This window comes from Synchiropus splendidus, chromosome 12, assembly GCF_027744825.2.
Source record: "Synchiropus splendidus isolate RoL2022-P1 chromosome 12, RoL_Sspl_1.0, whole genome shotgun sequence".
NCBI classification, from domain to species: domain Eukaryota; kingdom Metazoa; phylum Chordata; class Actinopteri; order Syngnathiformes; family Callionymidae; genus Synchiropus; species Synchiropus splendidus.
Genome location: NC_071345.1, coordinates 11,326,229 through 11,346,763, shown reverse-complemented (window position 1 = coordinate 11,346,763; position 20,535 = coordinate 11,326,229). Strand labels below are relative to the sequence as shown.

At 44.7% G+C, this 20,535-nt stretch overlaps 1 protein-coding gene across 7 annotated transcripts in view; it reads left to right on the top strand.

Moving 5' to 3' along the window:
- Positions 1 to 20,535, top strand: part of cicb (capicua transcriptional repressor b) — a 39,655-nt gene that overhangs the window by 16,803 nt on the left and 2,317 nt on the right. For 3 of the 7 annotated variants that reach the window (XM_053881727.1, XM_053881728.1, XM_053881730.1), the window contains 18 exons: positions 8,737 to 8,886; positions 9,003 to 9,177; positions 9,837 to 9,948; positions 10,213 to 10,395; positions 10,470 to 10,602; positions 11,795 to 11,973; positions 12,087 to 12,225; positions 12,670 to 12,767; positions 12,874 to 13,849; positions 13,926 to 14,065; positions 14,142 to 14,299; positions 15,467 to 15,657; positions 16,989 to 17,408; positions 17,575 to 17,897; positions 19,311 to 19,470; positions 19,561 to 19,719; positions 19,802 to 19,936; positions 20,155 to 20,286. In XM_053881727.1, coding sequence (XP_053737702.1) covers positions 8,737 to 8,886; positions 9,003 to 9,177; positions 9,837 to 9,948; positions 10,213 to 10,395; positions 10,470 to 10,602; positions 11,795 to 11,973; positions 12,087 to 12,225; positions 12,670 to 12,767; positions 12,874 to 13,849; positions 13,926 to 14,065; positions 14,142 to 14,299; positions 15,467 to 15,657; positions 16,989 to 17,408; positions 17,575 to 17,897; positions 19,311 to 19,470; positions 19,561 to 19,719; positions 19,802 to 19,936; positions 20,155 to 20,286 — 3,963 coding nt within the window. Of the gene's footprint in view, positions 1 to 6,446; positions 8,050 to 8,736; positions 8,887 to 9,002; positions 9,178 to 9,836; positions 9,949 to 10,212; positions 10,396 to 10,469; positions 10,603 to 11,794; positions 11,974 to 12,086; positions 12,226 to 12,669; positions 12,768 to 12,873; positions 13,850 to 13,925; positions 14,066 to 14,141; positions 14,300 to 15,466; positions 15,658 to 16,988; positions 17,409 to 17,574; positions 17,898 to 19,310; positions 19,471 to 19,560; positions 19,720 to 19,801; positions 19,937 to 20,154; positions 20,287 to 20,535 lie in introns of those variants that run through there. The other 4 variants (XM_053881732.1, XM_053881734.1, XM_053881731.1 and 1 more) reach the window with 4 other exon arrangements.

The following is a 20,535-nucleotide window of genomic DNA, read 5'->3' as shown; positions in this document are numbered from 1 at the left end:
AGCAAACTTATGAGTGCAAGTTTGTTTTATTTGAACCTTCTGGTCATTTTTATTCATTTTTCTGAAGCAGATTCAGCAAACTGATTGTGTGGGAATTTTGAGTCATTAATTTAGAATCATTTGAACGCAGTAGTTGACCTGGTGACATGCCGTAATTGTGTCTGGAGATGAGGAGTATTTGATGTCTGTATCTTCAAAAACGTCTCTCTCTTGTTGCCACTGAAAAACACACATGCCGGAGTGAAAATAAACATACTTATAAGTAAACGTAAATACACTTTCGGCAGCTTGTCTTTGCTTCTCTTGGTCTTCCTTCCGTTTTCGGGTAACACCGCTATGTTTCTTTCCTAAACGCTGCTTCGACAATTCTCGTCTTCACTTTTCTCTTCTCATCCTGGTCTACCCGGATACGGATACCCGGGAATAACTCCCTCCCGCCCCTGCTTTACGTAATGCTTAAAGCCCTGCATATCCTGCCTGGCCATGGCAACAACCACATCTGGATCACACCAGACCTGCACCACACATGAAGCCTCGCAGGATTTCCACTAGAGTCATTTAGAAAATGATGTTGGACTCTCATATGGTGCTGGTGATCCTTTCCCTGTGCACAGTGGCTGCAGATGTTCTGTGACTCCCACAGAGGCACATGAAGTTTTGGTTGGGATGCAGCTATTCTTTTTTTCCTCCGCTGAAGTTTGAATGTTTGATTTTGGAATTCCCTTTTCATTTCCTTATCCTCCTCCACTTCTCACATCTTCTCCTGCACTCTGGTCTTCACACTGGATGTGTGGTGCTCCTCATCCATTGGCCATTTATCTGCGGGCGAGTAGTGCCACCAGATGGCTGCTCTCAAACACTGCACATGTCGTGTGAAGGATTTATTTTCTGGACTAACTTTGACTCTCAGGTTCCCTGCTTCTCACTTGAATGTGGAAGCAAAGATTTGTTTATCTTTAATGAGCTATTTAGCCAGAAGCTGCAGCTGATTCATTGTTGCTGAATTTTTAGGAAAGTTGAACATGACATAAAAATTGTCTTCTTTTATCAGCTCTTCACGCCCAGATTATTTTGAAAAGAGTCTGACGTGCCCTAATTGATCTATGTGTTGGTAGCGGTCAGCGGCAGGTGATTCGAGGGGCCTGTGCCCAGCTTCACTGTTGCCATGGTAACTGCAACTAGCGGGTGGATGGAGTTATAATTGGACGAAGGAAAGCATCGTGGGAGGGAGAGAGCCAAGAGTGAAGGATGAAATAAAAGGATCAGAGAGCAAAGGTGGCGGTCCACCTGGACTGAAGCAGGACAGGTTTTCAGCGGCGGCTCACTTGACTGGAGACATTCGGAAGTCTAGATGTGAATATGCACCTTAGCCACATGCTGTGAAGTCTGAGAGCGGAGTCAGCCAATAGGAGCCGCTGAACACCTACACAGCTCTTTCAGCGGAGTCAGACGCAACCGAGGGCTGAGTCTTCACCCCTGTCGTTCTGCCCTCAAATATTACACTGTAATTGTACTTCTAAACCTCTTTTTTTAATATTTCCCGCCCCCTCTTTTCTTGAGGCTTGGTGTGATTCACATTTTTACCTTGGTAGCCGCAGTCTATGCCCTGCGATTATCGCTGAAATAATGTTTTAATCCACTGATAGATGGGTTCTTCTCTGACGGCTTAAAGCAGTTATTCCTGTGACTCATGCTGTTTTATCATGACAAATATAATTGTTTCATCATTGTAGGTTGGCCATTGTATTAAAGCCACCTGCTCCACTGCCTGAATTGTGTCTGTAGTTTTAGAGATGCCAAGGTAAATAATAGCTAGTGTTCAAAGTAGCATAGCTCAGGTTTGAATATAACGTGGCTTCCAGTTCCACACACCAGGGTCATTTGCAGATGTGTGATGGAGAGCACTCCTTTTTTATTGGGTGTAAGTTAGTCAGCATCTGTGCTACACTGCTCTTACTCACCAGCAGGAGAAGAATGGAAGGTAGGAAAGTAAAACATCCAAACATGTGTGACTCATCACAGCCGTTACTAAGCCTGTTCAGATATTTTCACTGCGTCAAGTTGTATGTTCAGGATTACAAAGTAGCTCAGGCAAACAGAGAGCATGAGATATTTGCACAGCATTTGTCAGATAATCATGTGAGACAATCCTCATCATGTTGATACCACAGTTAACGTCATTACGTTGAACATAAGGGCTGCAACTATCTTTTTTTTTATTTTTATTTTTTTATTATTATTCATTTCCAAACTTGAATTCAATATCAGAACTGAGTGCAAACAAATTTGTTTAAGGATGTTACAAAGTGCATAAACAAGTTGCACCTTCAGCCTATTTTAGCTGTTGGAAGTAAGAATTTTATTGTTGTATATATTATTTTTATAATAATATATTCATTCATGTATTATTTTATAATAATTTATTCATATGTATATGTGTGATATTGATGATAGATTTCTTTATATTGTTAATAAAGGGGACAGAAAGAGGTTTAAATGTGTTTAAGAGGATGCGAGCTGACAGACCAATGAATAATTTATCAGATAAAACATTTTATTTTATTAATTTCAGTTTTTGCTTCATTTGATCAAGCAGTCAGTCGATGTGGAGAGTCATACATGTTAAACTCATCAGCTCTAGTGTCCTCACTATTTGTGCTGTCAAATATTAATCTGTTTTTTCAATAGATTGTGATCGGAAATATTTGAGAAACAGAATGAAACAGAATACAGAACTAAGTACTTGCTTGTTCCAATGAAATCGTTTCAGTTCCTGCATTATTTCTGAAAAATTACCTGCCGTTTCTTTTGCAGTGAGAATTGTGTCCATATGACTAATGGACTTATGTGTCTGTATTCAGTTTCATCTCTCAGACTCGGTCTGACCTCCCAATTTGGTCTTGGCCTCTGTCTTGGGTTCTCAAATTCTTCAGCTGTGGTCTCTGAGTCATGTAGATGAAATATTGAGCGACACGACTGGTTTCTGTCTCTCAGATGACTTTATTGCTCTCTATTTTGCTTAGAAGATTGCCGACATTTCCCCAGGTGTACTCTGGGTATCAAGGGCCCGGTCATATGCTCCGCCCCCTGGCCCAGCATTTGTCCTGCCACTGTGAACTGCCTTTCAACTAAAATGTTATTTGGTCCTCACAGTGTTTTTAATTCATGTCTTTTAATAACGTAGTTGACCTGTCGGCAGAAAACACCACTTATTTGTTCAGTATTACTTCATGATCTATCTGTTCACGGTAACAGAGCCCAGTAACTCGGGGTGAGAAGCGAGGGGCACCAGGACACGTATACACTCTCATAGCTAATGTATCACCATCTACCATCTATCAACACCGCCATGTTTCTAAAACATCACCAAGAAGGAACTTTCCAACCCTGAAATATCTGCTCCATCTCAACTCACGACGCGGTCGGCTAATTGAACAAGCAGATGTGGCTCATTATTACTCAGGGCTCGTAATGTTTATACAGAGCTGAAACCACCAAGCAGCCGAAGTAATCCCTCGTCCCCAGCTAGGCCTGGTTTCACCCTGTTTTTTTTCTGCCACTCACGAAGCCAAGACGTGCTAGTCCCTCCCTGAACAAACACCGCTTGTTGTGTCGCCCCACTGAGAGCTCAGTGTAAGTCAATAAAAGTTAATCTCTTCTTTACACACACCAGACAGTCTATCACACATCATGCTTTACTTTGAAGAAGCTTAGAAGGTGATGGACGGATGATGCTCCACCTTAACTTTCTCATCACCTGCAGTTATCTTCCTGAAAGTTATTTTACATCTGCATGTGTTTAAATCGCTAAAACAAGTGCAAACTCTTTAGAACAAACCCAGAGGCCCTAAAAACTCACGGTTTAAAGAACTTGCGTCGTCAAACAAATCTACAGGAAACATAAAAAAGTGAATTCAGATGTGAAGTCATGACTCCATTTTTGCACCTACGTTTACCAAGCGCTAAATATGTGCAATAGTTTTATTAGCGGTAAATGAAAAAAATCTGCATTTTCTCCTGCCGGAACTGATAAATGGCAAGTGACTCAGGCCATTTCCTTCCTGGAAAGACACAAACCACCGTCCTGATAGATCGCTCTGAATGTTTTTAGCATGTGCAAACTGATTTTCTGTTTCAGGGTCCACAAAATGTTAATGGATAATCCCCCAATATAGATTTGGTCTCTGTGGTGTAGTTTACTGGAAAATCAAAACAAGAACTAATACAGTTCAATTTCAATCAGTTCAACTGTTTACTTGAATACAGACGGAATCTCACTGACTTTATTTGGCATAAATTCCAAGATGACTTTCTATCAAATGAATTCATCCATGCTGAAAGATGTGTTATGATTCCTGATTTAGCTATGATCATTTTGGAGCAGCTGAAAGTGATGGCTTCCCCATCAAAGCTGTTATTGGCTTCATTTTTTTCCTTTTTGTGAACCAGTTGGTCTGTAAACTGTTCAGTAATGTTGCAGCGCCTTGTCTCATGCTCCTTTTACTCCTTAAATACAGTGTTTCCTGCGCTAGATATGCCCTCTTCCTTTGAGTATTCATTCATTCCTTTATTCTCTGGCACAGATCAGGCAAGCCCATTTTTCCACTCGCTAATTTCACAATTGTTGTTCTGTTTTCTCATGTGCAGTTGGTGATACTTTGGTTCCTCCCAGTTGTATTAGTCTAATGGAACGATGAGCTCAGCACTTTGACTCACGAATGCTGGGAACATACATCCCTTTCCTGTCTGCCTCATCGGCACCGTATCTCATCGGTCCTTATGTTTCTATACATTCCCCTTGTCTCCTCTGCAACAAGCCCCCCACCCTTCCTCTCTTTAAGAGTTGTGCTCTCATAAGTTTTTTTTCTGTTCCCAAACACCCCCCCTCCTCCTCCCCCTCCTCCATCCATTTCTGCCTGCCTTTCTCTCCAGCTGAAATGACTCAGTCTATTTTTACCCTCTGGTCCTCTCCACTCTGAGCCTGTTTCCACCCATTTTCCCTGTGTTTCAATCCACCTCTACTCTCCTGTTTCCAATTCCTTTATTCTCCCTCCCCTGCGTCTGTTGCATCAGATCGGGGAGAGTTTGTCACACCCTGATGGAAAATGCTCGGGACTTGAACAGAGTTGAAAATACCTGTCTGACGATTCTAGTTTAAATCCAGCACAGCGTTTGACCGTGCACTTCAGTGTAGCTGATTCACTTTATTCTCACCCCTGAGCTGCCCTCTTACTGCAGGCTAAAAACCCAGGATGGCTCAGCAGCGCCGCCCTGCACCATATTGTCCATAAGGAGCTGAGCATTTGTAACAGAGGCGGGGCATTTTCCCTCCCCGCTAGTGCTATTGGGTGGCCTACATTCAAGTGGTGGCTCCTCGTTGGTCGATGAACACATCCGTCAGGGATTACTACGCCGCCTGCATGACACGACGTGATGTGCGCTCACCAGGAAAGATAGATGACTTCATTTGTTGGATGGATACTGGAGTGAAATACGGTCATATTTTTATTGGATTTGACATGAATCTCTCCACCTTAGATTAATACAGTCCATGTAATTTATATTTGACAGATTCGATTTGCTCTAGTGAACATGACAGTAGGATTCAAACACTTCTGCACAGATTTATCAAGGACTTGATTTGTAATTTAGGTAACTCTCTTTGCTGATCATTGGGAATTTTTTTTCCATTGTAATTTAAATACAGAAAACCCATTTTTAAATCATGTATTTGTTCCTATCAAGAGGCTCCACGTGGTGTCTGTTACATTTCTCCTGATATACATTTTTAATTCACATTTTTGCTTGTTTTATTTTTAGCTAAGAATAAGTAAATACTACAAAAAAGAAAAGTGTTGAGTTAGCTGGGTCATGTGAGTGTGAACGAGGACCGGTGAGCTTTTGTGAAGTCAAAAACAAGACACGTTGTGATTGGTCCGAGAGATTTGCTGGATGCAACCTATCTGCATGACTTGGTTGTTGCTATGTTTAAGAAAGAGGCGTTTGTTGAGAGCCATCTTTGATGCAGCCGGGGACCATAGCAGGACATGATGAGGGGGAGATTTGTGCTTCTTAATTCTATTTTCAAGCTAATTCTATGGATGTGGAACAATTCTGCGACTTATGTGATGCCTTTGTCTTGATGCCCATCCTATTGTCTTCGTTCATTTAGACAGCGTTGTGTTTGACTTGAATAAAAATGGCATTTCTCATCAAATCAGATTTTATTAATGGGCACCGTAAAGGGTGACCGTAAACTCCTGCTGTAATTTGCATATGACTGACATTCCAGCGCACTGGCCGTCCAATCATGGGCAGCGGCGCGCAGACGACAGGTCAGCATCTCCACCAATGGCGGAGTGACATTAGCAGTAGCGGGCGGGACTAGGCTGGGCGAGGTTGACAGGACGAGAAGAGGTGGGGGCGAGCACACGGGGGGGAGGCAGCCTAGTTTACAACAAGGCGAGGAGGGAGGGAGCGAGAAAGAAAGGGTCGAGGAGATCCACGTTCTAAAACAGGACTGCTTTCGGACCCGGGACCGTGGAGGGACTTTTCCGAACATTCGGATTTATGGACGTGTTCCAGAAGCGGGCGATGCGCTGGTCTCTGTCGCGGCTAAGAGGCTAACCCGCTGTAGACGGACGCTTCTCCCGTGAACCCCCTCCCTCTTCACACCAGGCATCTTCAACCAGTTTGCTGCCTTAATCCTGGAGGAGGTGGAGAAGGTTCAGCACGGTCTCCGATTAGCCCAGCCTGGACGTGGCTTCATCTGTGCGCGGTAGCTGCAGCTAACGCCAGGCGTGTATATTAGAGCGGATAACGGCTAAGTGGCTAGCCGCAGCGATGACCGTGTTTTGCGCTCCCGTGGATGGGGAGCAGCGTTGAGAGCTGTGGGTGATGGATCAATGCGCCACAGTTACGCGAAATGATCTGCATTTGCCTTGCTATCGAGTCACGATTTGGAAGATTAGCAGGTGTCGATCGTGCTCTCAAAGTTTAGGCAGGTGCATACTACGGTTTTAGCTGTAAGATGTGCGAGAAAAAGACTAGTTATTTGGAGTCGGTCGAAAGCTCTTCATTGGCTTGTTGTGACAGTCGGTCCGTGAATGCGTCTTTGTAGCTGCGATATGAGAACAATTCTTTTGCTTCTGTGTGAGCGGCGGGTGCACGACCAGGGGCGTTCCCGAGAGGTGGCTCTAATCTGGAGCTGTGGACTTGTCGCTCCGGTTGTTGCAAGGGGCAGTTAAAATTCACTGTTATCGCACCACGCAAAACCTTTAATAACCAGTGCATCTCGCAGTGGGTTACGTCATTTACGGAGAGGGTCGTGTTGACGTAACATACAGCTCATATTGTTGGTGGCATTTTGACCATATCCCCTTTAAACAATTCACACGATCACCTTCCGCCCACAGCTTGTTCTGCTTGGGTGAAACTGTGAGCGTGGCGAGGTTTTGCATGCCCAGCTAGACTGCGTAGTTTCCGGGTAAGCGTTCTACTCGAGGCCGCGGATGAAGTGGAGGCCTTGTTAACCCCTTCGTGTCCGCGCCGCTGCAGTAATGTAAACAAACAGACGAGAGGGCATCGGGGGTAATTATACCAAAGAGGAAGAGAGAAGTTCTCGTGCGTGTTGCCAGTTTTTCTGCTGACTAAATCACTCGTTTTTCTTATTTATTTTCCTTTTTATATGTAACAGCTGAACGCCGCTATGGTGCGTTTTGTGCGCACGTGTTTTACTTCGCCATCCGACAGTGTTCTGTTATGCACAACTGTGGACTAACATTATTTATTGACGCTGCAATTGGGGTTGAAATTAAACCACCACTCGTCTTTTATGCTCTTTTTAATGTGAATTATGGCGCACAAGGCTGAAAAAGATTCGCATCGTGTTGACTTCCCTGGAAAGTTGGGCATTTAATGCATGGGCTTTTTTTTCATGTAGCATATTGGTGGATATAACACGACTTTTTTAAGACAAGAAGACGACCATTTGAATCATGTTTTCATCAGAGAATCCTCAATATCTTCGCCAAGGATTGAGCATGTTTGGTTAGTTTTACTAAATTTGTTTTAATCCACAAATGCTGATCCTTATGTATTGTTTGGATATATCCATGTGGGTTCTGGTTGTTTCATGTCTGTCTGATTTGTATGCTTGGGTTGAAGTACTGGTTAACATAAATGTTCATGATGCAACTAAAATCTTCCAGATTATTTTTAGGGCTGCCAGGGGTTGGTCGGCAATGAGACTGTTTTTTAAACACAGTTTGTGCATGAGATCTAAATCAAATAAGTCTGCTGAGGGTGAAAAAAATGTGCTGTTAATATTGGGACAAGGCACTAATACTGCTTAAAAAATAGTTTGATTGTAGGCTAAGTTAACGAAACATACTCGGCCTCTGATTCATTTTTCAAGGATCAGTGTGTACCAGCTCCGACTCTCCATCCTGCCTGCTCTGGAGAACACAGAGTCCTTTTGTACATCTGCTTCAGTTGTTACAGTTTAGGCAGTTAAATGATGGGATTTATGCTGTTGGAGCTGGATTTGAAGTCTTAATACTTGGACAGCTGTTCTGGATGTTTCTTTTTGTTTTCTTTGCGGCATTGCCATCATGTTTTGTTTGTTTCACTCAAATGTGCCTATTGCTGTGTCACAAGCTATAATTTTGTCACACTTTACATAGGTCTGGTTCCTAAAAATCTGATGTTCTTTTTTTTACTTTCTTTCCATTCCAGTCTGGACCAATGTTGAGCCCCGGTCGGTTCCAGTTTTCCCATGGCATTCGTTGGTCCCTTTTCTGGCACCCACCCAATCTGATGCCTCCTCTCAACCGGGTGAGGGTCAGCACCCTGTCAACAACCCACAAGCAGCTAGCGTGAAGCCAGGTACGGATTATAATGGAACCAGACGGTTTTGTTTGGTGATCCAGGGCAGAAATGTTCATGCTGTATTAGATTCACAACTGTTTGTGCTCAGTCATGACTCAGTTGCTCTCCCTCAGAATGTCAGGGGACAGAAGTGCAGCATCACGAAGCAGCCGAGGCACCTCCCACTGTTGAACGAGGGGGGACCTCTCTGTCGATGCCTCCCCCCTCCGCAGATGAGCCAGATAAGGAAAAAGGAGATGCAGAGAGGGAGAGGCCAGACAGTGAGAACGAAAGCGATGTGGACGATCCGTAAGTTCCAAATCGCCACCTAGTCAAAGCAACAATTGTTTAAAATCATTATCATTGAGTTCTCTTTTTCAGTGGATACTTTTTTTGTGTGCATTTGTCTCCCCACTATCACTCTCTATGAGCGTGATTTTCCTGTGTCGCGCTGGCTCCCAGAACAAAGCAGATGGGAGCAGAAGATTCAATTTCAGTGCTTTTATCTGAGGATGATGACTTTCACACTTTCCTTGCAACATAAAAATGATCTTGAAATACCCAAGAGGAACAATAATCTGCCATTATGGCCCACTTTCATTGTGACTTTGATGTAGCCAATAATCATGTCAAATATTTAACCCAATAGCAAGAAGGCAGTGACTTCACTTCTACATTCAGTCTGTAGACAAAATGACAAAATCTGCTTTATCAAATGTCTTTTTTAAGCATGGATCTCTGAACCATTTATGTTCATTTATCATTGGCTTAATTGGTTTAGTCTGGAATGAATAAAGGCTTCAGACATAAATCTACATCATGTGGGTTAGTTTAAAAAAGAACTCCCTGATATTCTCTTCAGGAAAACTGGCACTACATGAATAAACTCTTTTTTTAGTCCATCATTAATCTTCTTCTCACACAACCTATTTGAAGATTTATTAACCTGATGTTGGTTTTCTGTCTAGTTTTCTCCCTGGAGTTGTTCCTGAGCCGCCTCTCTCCACTTCGCCTGTCAAGCGACGCACTCAGTCCCTCAGCGCACTTCCTAAAGATGGGGATAAGAATAGTCCAGGAAAGGTACTTTTCCACACACACGTGTTCTTTTACTGACAAATTAGACATCATACGCCAATCATTGCCGTGACTGTGGTTGCTCTAATAAAACATTGTGTTTAATGGCATAAGTGGCTTCGTAAACTGGGTGAAAAGAGCACAGAGAGACCCACTTCCTTTCAGGCTGAGTGAAAGATAATTCAAGTTCTGCACAATGGAAGAAAACTACAGATCTCTGACTCAGTCTGTGGATTTAAAAAGCTGTTTTCTCCTCCTTTCTTTTCTCAGAGGGAGAAAGACCACATCCGGCGGCCGATGAACGCATTCATGATTTTCAGTAAACGCCACCGAGCTTTGGTGCACCAGCGGCACCCAAACCAGGACAACAGGACCGTCAGTAAGATTCTTGGGGAGTGGTGGTACGCACTGGGACCCAAGGAGAAGCAGAAGTACCACGATTTGGCCTTCCAGGTATTTTCATGACTCAAGGGACTCACGGCAGCGATCGACAGTATTTTAAATGACCTTCTTACTCATCTTCCCAGGTTAAAGAGGCGCATTTTAAGGCACACCCAGATTGGAAGTGGTGCAACAAAGACAGGAAGAAGTCCAGTTCGGAAGGCCGCGGAGTTCCTGGAGGGAAAGATATCCGAGAGAGGAGCATGTCTGAGTCCACAGGTCAGTCTGAGTCTGCGATCAACGGCGCATGAGAGACAGTTAAAATTACATTAGCCAAACATCGACTTGTCTCATTCAGTAGTCAATACATTTACATCAATACTGTTTTGTTGATGTAGTGCTGTTGAGAATGCTGCCACATCATGCTGGAATGCTGATGCTTTTAGTTTGCTAGCTAGCTGTGATGGCTTGGGTCGCCACCCGTCCCTGTGAAATACCAATTCATCCCATATTTTACTGGTAAATGAGGTGTCCGTTATTGAACTGTTTTCAATGAATCCTGAACTCACCACAGTGGCTCTGTGAAGAGTCATCCTCTGTCTCCACCTGGCTCATATTAGTTGTCAGGTGGAATCAGAACCAGAGATGGAGGATGACGGACTCCTTATGAGAGAGTAAGGGCTGGTGTTACACTGCCTGCCTGCGAGAACTGCCACACCACTGCCATGTTAAAGTGTGCAGATTATAATTTGTCCCGGATATTTTTGTGGTGGATCTACTGTTTGATATAGCATAATGAAGCCACGACAGCCTCACTTGCATATGTTTACTTCACGGTGTGGCTGTGCTTGCCTCGATATTTGTCCAATTGACTTCACATTTCACAGTGAATTCTTCTAAAATTAAATGTATTGTTTGTTGAGGCAAAATGCTGGAACTCCATACCTTAATCCAGCCTTCTCTCTAGGAGCTGATTTTTAAAATATATGTTACATTGGCATGATCTAACTTGACTACCCTGAGCTTGTTTGGAATCATTGCTAAATATACCGAAGGAAGCTTGCAATCTATGCCTCTCTAGGCAGGAAGATAAACTCTTAGAGGATTTTGTTGAATTTTCAGCAGCGTCTGATGAAGCCATTTTCAAGCCGTCATTACAGTATGAGAGCAAATGTTGAATTGATTGCACGGCATCAGATCACCTCAAGCAGGTGCTCACTTTGCTGGTTCAGTTCAGCTCGACCCTTAGTTTTCTGCATGGGTACCACAGTGTTATGCTACCCTTCTTATATGTATTGATGTATACTTCTACTGCGCTAGAAATCCTCCCCATTTCATTTGATTTCTGGCTCACATCTGCGTCTATAGGTGATTGGAAATGGCCAAAAGCACAAAACTAATTACCGCAGCCCAATTGGATGACCTTTAGGTGTGGCGCTGACATTTCTTTTTTTTCCCCCTCCTTTAATAGAGCATCATACTTTGGAGCTGAAAGGCGTCGGGCCTGGTCTGGTGGGAGTGTCTGAAAGAAGTGCAGGTGAAGGTCATGTCAGCCAGCTCACTCGTCCCCGTGCCTTCTCTCAAAGCGCCATGCACAGCCTGGAGCGCAGCGACAGAGGCAACACCCAGGCCCTGGCAGAACTGGCACAGGTAAAAGAGAAATTGCACATGGTTTATGCTTTACATTAATACAGCTTTGAGTTGCTGTTTTTGTTGGAATCATGCCTTATTTATATCTCCCAACCTCGGATGTGTGTTTTCAGATGTGTGGTGATGGAGGTGGCCAGTATTTAGGGCACGCCCCACCTTTGTCACAGTCTAAGAGGGGTGTCAGTGAAGACATGACCAGTGATGAAGAGCGGATGGTCATCTGCGAGGAGGAGGGTGATGATGATGTCATTGGTAAGCTTCTGTGAGCCTATGAATGATGGATGCCATCAGCTTCATATTAATGTGTGGAAGGAAGCCTGGCTGCTGTTTTAAATGCCCATCCTCCATGAAAATAGTTCAGGAATAGATCATCATCAATGTCAGACCTCACAATATTAGTGCAGTTTTGTGAACTGTAAATTACATGATTTCAAGAAGTGAGAAGCAAATGATCATATTTAGCCACTTTGAAAAATGTGTGAGTCATTTTATGTGATTGTAGTTTCATGTTTTTTACATGAAGCCACTCGAGTTTCTAGTGAAACTAGTGCTTTTGAATCCGATTGGGCTCCTTGTACTTTCTTTAAATTCTGTAAGTACTTTTATTAATAAAGCAATTTTATACCTGTATCTAGTGTACACTTTGTGGTGTGTCTTTGAATGTCACGTGTAGCTGGAGTCTTTTCTCTTTTCCAGAGGACCCTTATCCGAGCAGCTCCATAGACCTCAAGTGTAAGGAACGGGTTACTGACAGCGACAGTGAGAACGGTTCTGGAGACGAAAGGGAAAGAAAGGTAAGAGAAACTCTCAAGATAAAAGTTCAGTCTAAACTATTATAACTGATGGCGTGTAGTGTTAAAGATACAGCGATCTAAAGCAGTGTGTAATTTTCTTTTTCAGAGAGGTTTTGCGGCAGTCATCTGCTCCACAGCATCCTCATCACATCCCACTCCGCATGGCAGGAGTGTCTCACTCTCTTCTTATCCTGTTAGTCGACATTATGAAGAGGGGCGGTTAGGAGGCAGCGTGTTCTCCGATCACAGGAGGAAGGGAGGGGCTGAGGGAAGTGCTAATGACTCTTTTGGGGGTGAAAGTGGAGGCCAAGCCCCATCTCACTCCCTTCCATCCGGCCAGTCGGTCATCTCGACTTCTTCGGCCGGAGTGCCCCTCTCTTCATCAGCGGGAGTGAATCCTCCCCTGGGTCTGGGAGCGGTGAGAGTGGCCTCCACCATGGTGACCAATGTCATGCGTCCAGTCATCAGCACGCCGCTGCCTGTCACCAGCAAAGCCAGAGATGGAGGAGCGTCGTCAAGCCCACATCCGCCCGAGAGAAAGTCACTGACACCCCAACAGCATTTTCTCATCGGGCCCGGGTCAGGAAGCGGCGTCGCAGGCGGTGGGTACTTCTCTTCATCATCCTCCAACCCTGTAGCTGCGGGGGTCGGCCCAGGTGGAGTGGTGACGAATTTAGTGTTAGGAGGGGCTCTCTCTGCACAACCTGCTGTCCAGCTCATCAGCCCGTCTGCTCAGCCCCAGCTCTCCCACACCATCTCCCCCAGTGCTGTGTCAGCGCAGCACAGCCAAGCCAACGGACCCCTCCCTTTGCCCCTGCTTCAGCCCCAGTTTCTCCCCTCTTCATCTCTTGCGCCCCCCGGGGGTAAGGCCATCACCCAAGTTCAGTACATCCTTCCCACCATTGCTGCCAACTCCAACCCCAAGAGTCCACCTCAGCCGGCCAGCCAGCCGACCAGTGTTTTCACCCTGCCCACAGCCTCGGCACACGTGTCTCTGGCCAACGGGAAGCAGCAAGCCTCCGCCTCTCTGGCTGGATATACTTCCAGCCCAGCCGTGGGAGTGGTCAGCGCAGCGACCAGGGGTGAGAGCTGCTCCAGCTTAACTTCCGACCTTCTGAGGCGCATGATAATGAAATTATACTTGTGCTTCATTTACAGTGCAAACCCAGTCTCCGGTGCTGCAGGGGAAAATGATTGTTCCCATGGCAACAGTGCGGACTCCACCAGCTCCTGCCCAGCAGTTTCCTATCGTGACTCCGCCTCTTCCTGTCCAGAACGGATCTCAGACAGGAAGCAAGGTCAGTGTGCGCTATTGTGGAAGTAGTCTGGTCATAATTATAACTCTTCCTTCTGTCTGGGCTCTGTTAAATCCAGATCATCCAGATTGCTCCCATGCCCGTCGTGCAATCTCAGCTTCCTCAGGGAGGAACTGTCCACTCTGCCAGCCCATTCCCAGTTTCCATGGCGACTGCTGCAGTTGTGGCACCAGGATCAGTGCCCTCCCAGACTGTTCTTCTCCCACCGGCGCCGCGGTAAAAATGGTTCTATAAAAAGTTTACGCCATGTATTCGATGACAAACTGTATAGTAATAACTCCAGTGTATAAAACGGTGCGATTGAAAGCATATCTGTTCAGTGATAAACCTGAAAGTGATGACTCTCTCTAGTTGTTATAGTTCTGTTTGCCCGAGTAAATGGACCATCAGAAGGTTGTCTTCCTCTGGAGCTCAGGCTTGTGCAAATGACCTAATCAAACTTGACCTATGTATGATGGACTGCGCTTTATTGACTCCTAAGAAATATCATATATAGAACAAGAATGGTGCAGTAAAAGGCCAAGATATAAGGTCATCCAAAATATGCTGACACCACAAAGAGAGGAGAAGGAAGTAACTAATGGCACATGAGGAGTGAGGAGTGGCCTTAGTGTTGTTAGCAAAAATTCATCAAAATTAATGCTCCCAAAACGTTTATTCTGCAAGATTCCTAGTTGCAGTTTTATTTATTTTATTACATTTTATTACATTACATTATATTATAATTATATTATTATTATTCATTCTAACATGTTTTATTTAACGCTCATAAAGGAGCAAATAATACTCTATTTCTTTCACTAAATTGTAATTGTGTTGCAGTGTAATTCTCACTGTAGTGCAGTTGTTTGTTTGGTCTCTATTTAATCTGTGGTGTTCTCCTTATGAACAAACTCTAATGATCAATTTGTTGACCAGTTGTCGCATACAAAGGGAAATTTCATCCAATTTGTCCTGAACTTGATCTCCGATGGCATAAATGATCTGGTTCACCGTCAGGTTCTATTGTCTTTGTCTATGCGGCAGGGTGTGTGTCTCCACTAAAAGAGACAAAAAAGTCCAGCAGGGGTGCAGCTCCAGCAGAACAGCTCTATTCTGGATGTGTTAGTCATGCTGCTGGTGGCCCGAGCTGCCTCTGCCTTCCACCCCCACACTACCTCTTAGCTCGAAAGCACTCACACACATAACGCGAGTCATCCGCCGTGATGTACTCTCACCATCTGACCCTCGCTGCTGCAGTTCTCCTTTTGTCTTCCTCTTTCCTGTAATCGTGCTTTTGTTCCCTTCCTTTGTATTCAGCCTCCATGTTTAGCCTTATGTTCCTCCATCTCACCATGACACATCACTTTATTCCATCTTTATTTTTCTCCACTCTCCATGTAGGATCACTTATGTCCAGTCCACTCCAGGGGTCCCTCCCTCTCTTCCACTGATCTCCACGACTACAGGCACCTCCCCTTCCCAGCAAGCTCTTCCAGTGCCAGGATCTGCTTATGTCCCTGCCCCCTTAGCGACCCTCGGGTTCACGACTATCACTTCACCTGGGCAGACCCTGGTTCAGCCGCTGATTGCAGGTCAGTGCTGCAGTGGATAACATCGTGGGGTCATTGTAAATCCATTCCATGACCCAAAAATTTTAGTTGTGCTTGAAAGAGACAGTTGCTTCAATGTCATTGTGAAAATAAACACTACACTTTCTAGTTTTTTTTCCACATTCCTCATGTCCTGGAAGTCCAGCTTAGAATTAGCACTGACATATTAATTCAAAATTCTCATTTCTTTAAACGTGATTTTGGTTATTCATCCTAGCCTTGATTCTACGGAAGTATAGTTTTGTCAATAAAACTAAAATGAGTTTTTAAATAGCCTTGCTCTACACTCACATGAACACCTCCACATCATAGATGAAGAAATGTATTATTCATGGAATCATTAACTCTCCATACATAAGCCAGAATGAATATAATTATTGGTAAATTATAGGGACAAACAAAATTAAATTTGGTTAATCACCAATCAAACATCTAAATTCTAAGATCAAATTGAGGAAAAGTTTATGACTCCGTTATTTTCAAGTATGTATTATGTCTCAAATGTAGTGCATATTGTCAGTTAGTTACAGCGGGGTAAAAATGAGTTGGCACCAATGAAGCGGAAAATGTTTGTGGAGATTTATACCTGACGTAGTTTTGCAGGTCAAATATGTCTTGCATAATGTGTGTAACGCATGTGATACATGGCTTTGTGTGTAATAAGTACCCTAATATATCCATCTTTGTAACATTCTATTAAAAGGAAAGTGGAGGAGTTTCTGTAATAAACATTCTGGCGCAGAGTGAGGCAGATTTTTGAGTGCAGCTTGTGTGTTCTAACACCCATAAAGATTGAGTTTATGTTTGTTTTGGCTGCCATTTCTCCTCGAGAGAAGGCCTATCTTTCTTTTTTAATTTGAGTGTATGTTTGGATTTTTTTAGTTTTATGGTTGTGAAATCCTGCAATGGAAACACACTATGTGCCGGGTTTGCTAATAAAGCAGTCAAACATGACATTAAACTCTAAGATATAACTTAATATTTGGACTCCCCAGCTTGTTTGTCATTTAGAGAGCCAAGGTTCCCCTATAGTGAGCTGAAGTTGCATGTGAAGCATGTGGAGGATTACTGCAGTGCTTGGTGTAGCGTGATTGAAGACCATCAACAATCATACTTGCTCACGTCTGGTTATGGTACACGAGGTGCCCAGCACTCACTGACTCTCAGAGCCTTCAGGGAAGAGGCACTAAATGTTGTTTGGGAGAGCTGCCTGTAGAGCGAATTGAACTACCTAAAAATGACTTTAGCTCAGGTGACCATCGATAGTTGCTCTGCTTATTCGAAGTGTCACGTTGCACCGTGTCGTTTTCCAGGTCAGCCACCTCTCCTGTCTGCAGCGCCGTCTCCTCAGCCCCCGAATTCAGCTGCAGTCTCCGGTGCTGGGGGACAGATAGTCACAGCCATCTACCCTCCGTCTCCCAGTGTCACCATGGCAACATGTGTCGTGTCCGTGGCAGCTGTGCCTCCCAGTGTGGTCTACTCCGTCTCCAGCCCCTCCAGTGCCTCCCATCACATCCTGCCTAAGCACACAACGACCCCAGTCACGGTCCCACATGCGCACACAGACAGATCTCTTCCGACAGACAGGTCAGCTGAGCGATCCCTGGACCTGTCAGACAGACAGCTGGAGAGGCAGAATCTAACGTCGAGTAGTGGTGGCGTAGTGGCGCCGCCCAGTGGACAAGTTCTGTCAGTGCGATCCAGCAGCCCGCAACCTCAGATTCAAATTCCTGGTATGGTTCTGTTCTAAAGTTAATACCAAAAGACAGAAAGTTAAAATACATACATATCTGCTGCAACCTAAAACCTAAAGTAAAACATAAGTCATGTGGTTTTGTGTGTTGGACAGTTTTTTTTGTGTTCAAGCTGCGTTCTTCATAGTCATTTTTCTTCTCGTAGTCAGCACACCTGGGACGCCCAAGCTAACACAACTTCCAGTCCGGACTCCACAGAAAGTGAAGGCCACCGTGGCTAACATCCCTGTGGGCAACTATGAAGCCGGAGGCCGAGGAAAAGAGAAGGAGAGAGAGCGCGAGAAAGAGAGGGAGCGGGAACCGGCATCAAACAGCCACTTCTCTTTCGACCCAGAACCAGCTGGACGTACGCAATCGCCCTCGACCCATTTCGCTGAGGAGCCTTTGTCCTTTGACCGGCCCCAGGAGGGCCCAGGTGCTGCGGAGGCCACGGACACACAAAACCGAGGAAGCACAAACGCCAAAGAGGTGAGAGAAACATCTGGTGTTGGAGGTGTATCTGTAAGCAGCACGGTGGAGTAGTGGTCAATGCTGAAGCCTCATAGCAAGGTGTGTGAGTGACCCCTAGTTGTTCCTCTGTGGAGTTTGTGTGTTCTCCTTGTGAGGCCACCAAACCCGAGAACAGAGCATATAAAGACCAGGCAGAACAAACAAAAACGAACAAAAGTTCTTTTTTTTTTCTTTTGCAGTGAGAATTAAATATCTATATGACTTATAGACTTATGCGTTTGTAATATGTAATTTGATGTCAGTCTGGTCTTGGTCTTTACTCGGGTTTGATGGTCTCTACGCCAACACTAAACATGATACTGAGGTGAATTGATGAACGTTGTAGGTGTGTATGAGTGGTTATCTGAGTGATCTGGCCGTTGCCTGTCTCACTCTTTTGACTCCATCCCTCTGAGTCCTTTTTAAAGACTAAGTGGAAGGAAAAACAAATTCATTTCTGTTATTTTTTATAAAAAAAATCTATTTCAACCCTAAAACTTTTGAATACAAAGCAAGATTTGGAAAGTCACTGTGTATTCTATTGGTTGGTTGGTTGGTTGGTATAACTCATTAATAACCAGTTGCTTTGAGTTAGTAAGTAATCGTGTTCCGGTTTATCACCAGTTTTCACTTGCTCAGCAGAGCTGTAACTGTGTGTTGTAAAGCTGCCTAAAATGTATATTCAGCTGTTCTATCTTAGTTCAGGGGTCTCGGATATTAAACAACATTAGCAAGAGCTGTTGTAGTTGCTGGTTGTGACCTTGGTAACTGGTGGGTGATAGGCCTCTTTGATCTGAAGCCAACTGAGGATTTCATTTCTAGACTGGTCAAAACAGAGACTGTTCTGTTTCAGTTTCTTTTTCATGAAGACAACTTTTTAAAACATTATTATTTTAAATGAGTCGTTGCTGTCACTGGACTGCACATCGACCAGAAAACAAAGGCTTCGTCAGAGAGAAGCATCACTTAAGGGTTTTTTTTCCTCCGATGTACATTCCAGCTGACAGCTCCTAAAAAGACTAATTTCTCTCTGACTTACGGCTACAAAGGCTGCCAGATGAGATCTTTCTAACACTGGCGTTTAAAATGTCATCCGCCTTGAGAACTCGGGGAGCTGCTGCTGCTTAAATATCCATTGTGTGAAGTTGAAGTTTTTATTTTGTGTACATTCTGAACTTTATCATTCCTTCAGAGCTGTCGCTGCATAAGTAGTGTTTTGCTTGCTGGATCATCGGACTTGACAAACATTTTATAACTAAGAATGGATTATTATGAGGCTCTGCTCTTTGCTCCGGGAACTAAACCAACTGATCGTGATGCATTTGACAAGTGTGTAGTGATTTTTTTATTTTTTTTCCTGCTTGTGTATGAACTCCCCGACTCTCCCTACAGGCTGGATGGAAGGAGTCCCTCCCATCGTCACCTCTGCCCCCTCCATTAGCCACAGAACCAACATTGCCTCCCCCACAAATCGACAAAGACGCCCCGATACCCAAAAAGGTCAAAGCCCGCCCACCACCGCTGAAGAAGACTTTTGACTCAGTGGACAAGTGAGTTGAAAAATCCATAACTGATGCGGTCAGAGGGGCGTCTCCCCGCAGGACGGTGTGTTTATACTGTCTTGTGTTTGCCGTGTGCTGGTCCGGCAGGGTGCTGTCCGAGGTGTATTTCGAGGAACGCTTCGCCGAGCTGCCGGAGTTTCGGCCGGAGGAGGTGCTGCCTTCGCCCACCCTGCAGAGCCTGGCCACCTCACCTCGAGCCATCCTGGGCAGCTACCGCCGCAAGAGGAAGAACTCAACAGGTGAGCAGCGATTTCACCGCTGAGTTTATCCGCGATGGAATTGAGGTCGGCATTTTTATTGAATCCACTCTGTTGGCTTCAGACCTGGACTCGGCCACGGACGATCAAGTTTCTCCCAAGAGGAAGAGCCGACGCCGATCAAGCTGCAGCTCCGAGCCAAACACACCCAAAAGTGCCGCCAAGTGTGAGGGAGAGATTTTCACCTTCGACAGAGCCGGTAAGTGCTGCAAGGCAATGACTCGGCACTTCGCTATTGATTTAGTTGCACCTGCTGCTCGAGGAGGGTGTCGGGAGTTTGGATGATTTGCTGCAGGCAGAACATCGTCCGAAGATGAGGAAGGAATATCTTTATGAGCATCTGTTCAGATGATCCTATAGATATAATAAAGTTCATCAGATGGAAGCTAGAGGAAGCTGTGTTTCGTTGCCACCCAGGAGCGGACGGAGAAGACATCCTGGCAGAACTGGAGTTTGAGAAAGTCCCATATTCCTCCCTGCGACGGACTCTGGACCAGAGGAGGGCGCTGGTCATGCAGCTGTTCCAGGAGCAGGGCTTCTTCCCATCAGGTTAGATGCACACACATATTCATGTTTTTAGATTTTGTGGGACCGATCGCTGCCATAATACTTTTCCCAGCCTCTCAGCCTTAACCTCACCCTCCAGAACAAATGGCTAACCTTAACCAGGACTCTGAACCATACTTAAAACCTGTTATTATGACCGAGTTTTTGAAGTTTTCATCCTCAAATTAATTATATCAGTTTGCGAGCCATCTTTTGCTTCCATGACGTGTGAGATGCTCAGTATTCTGTGCA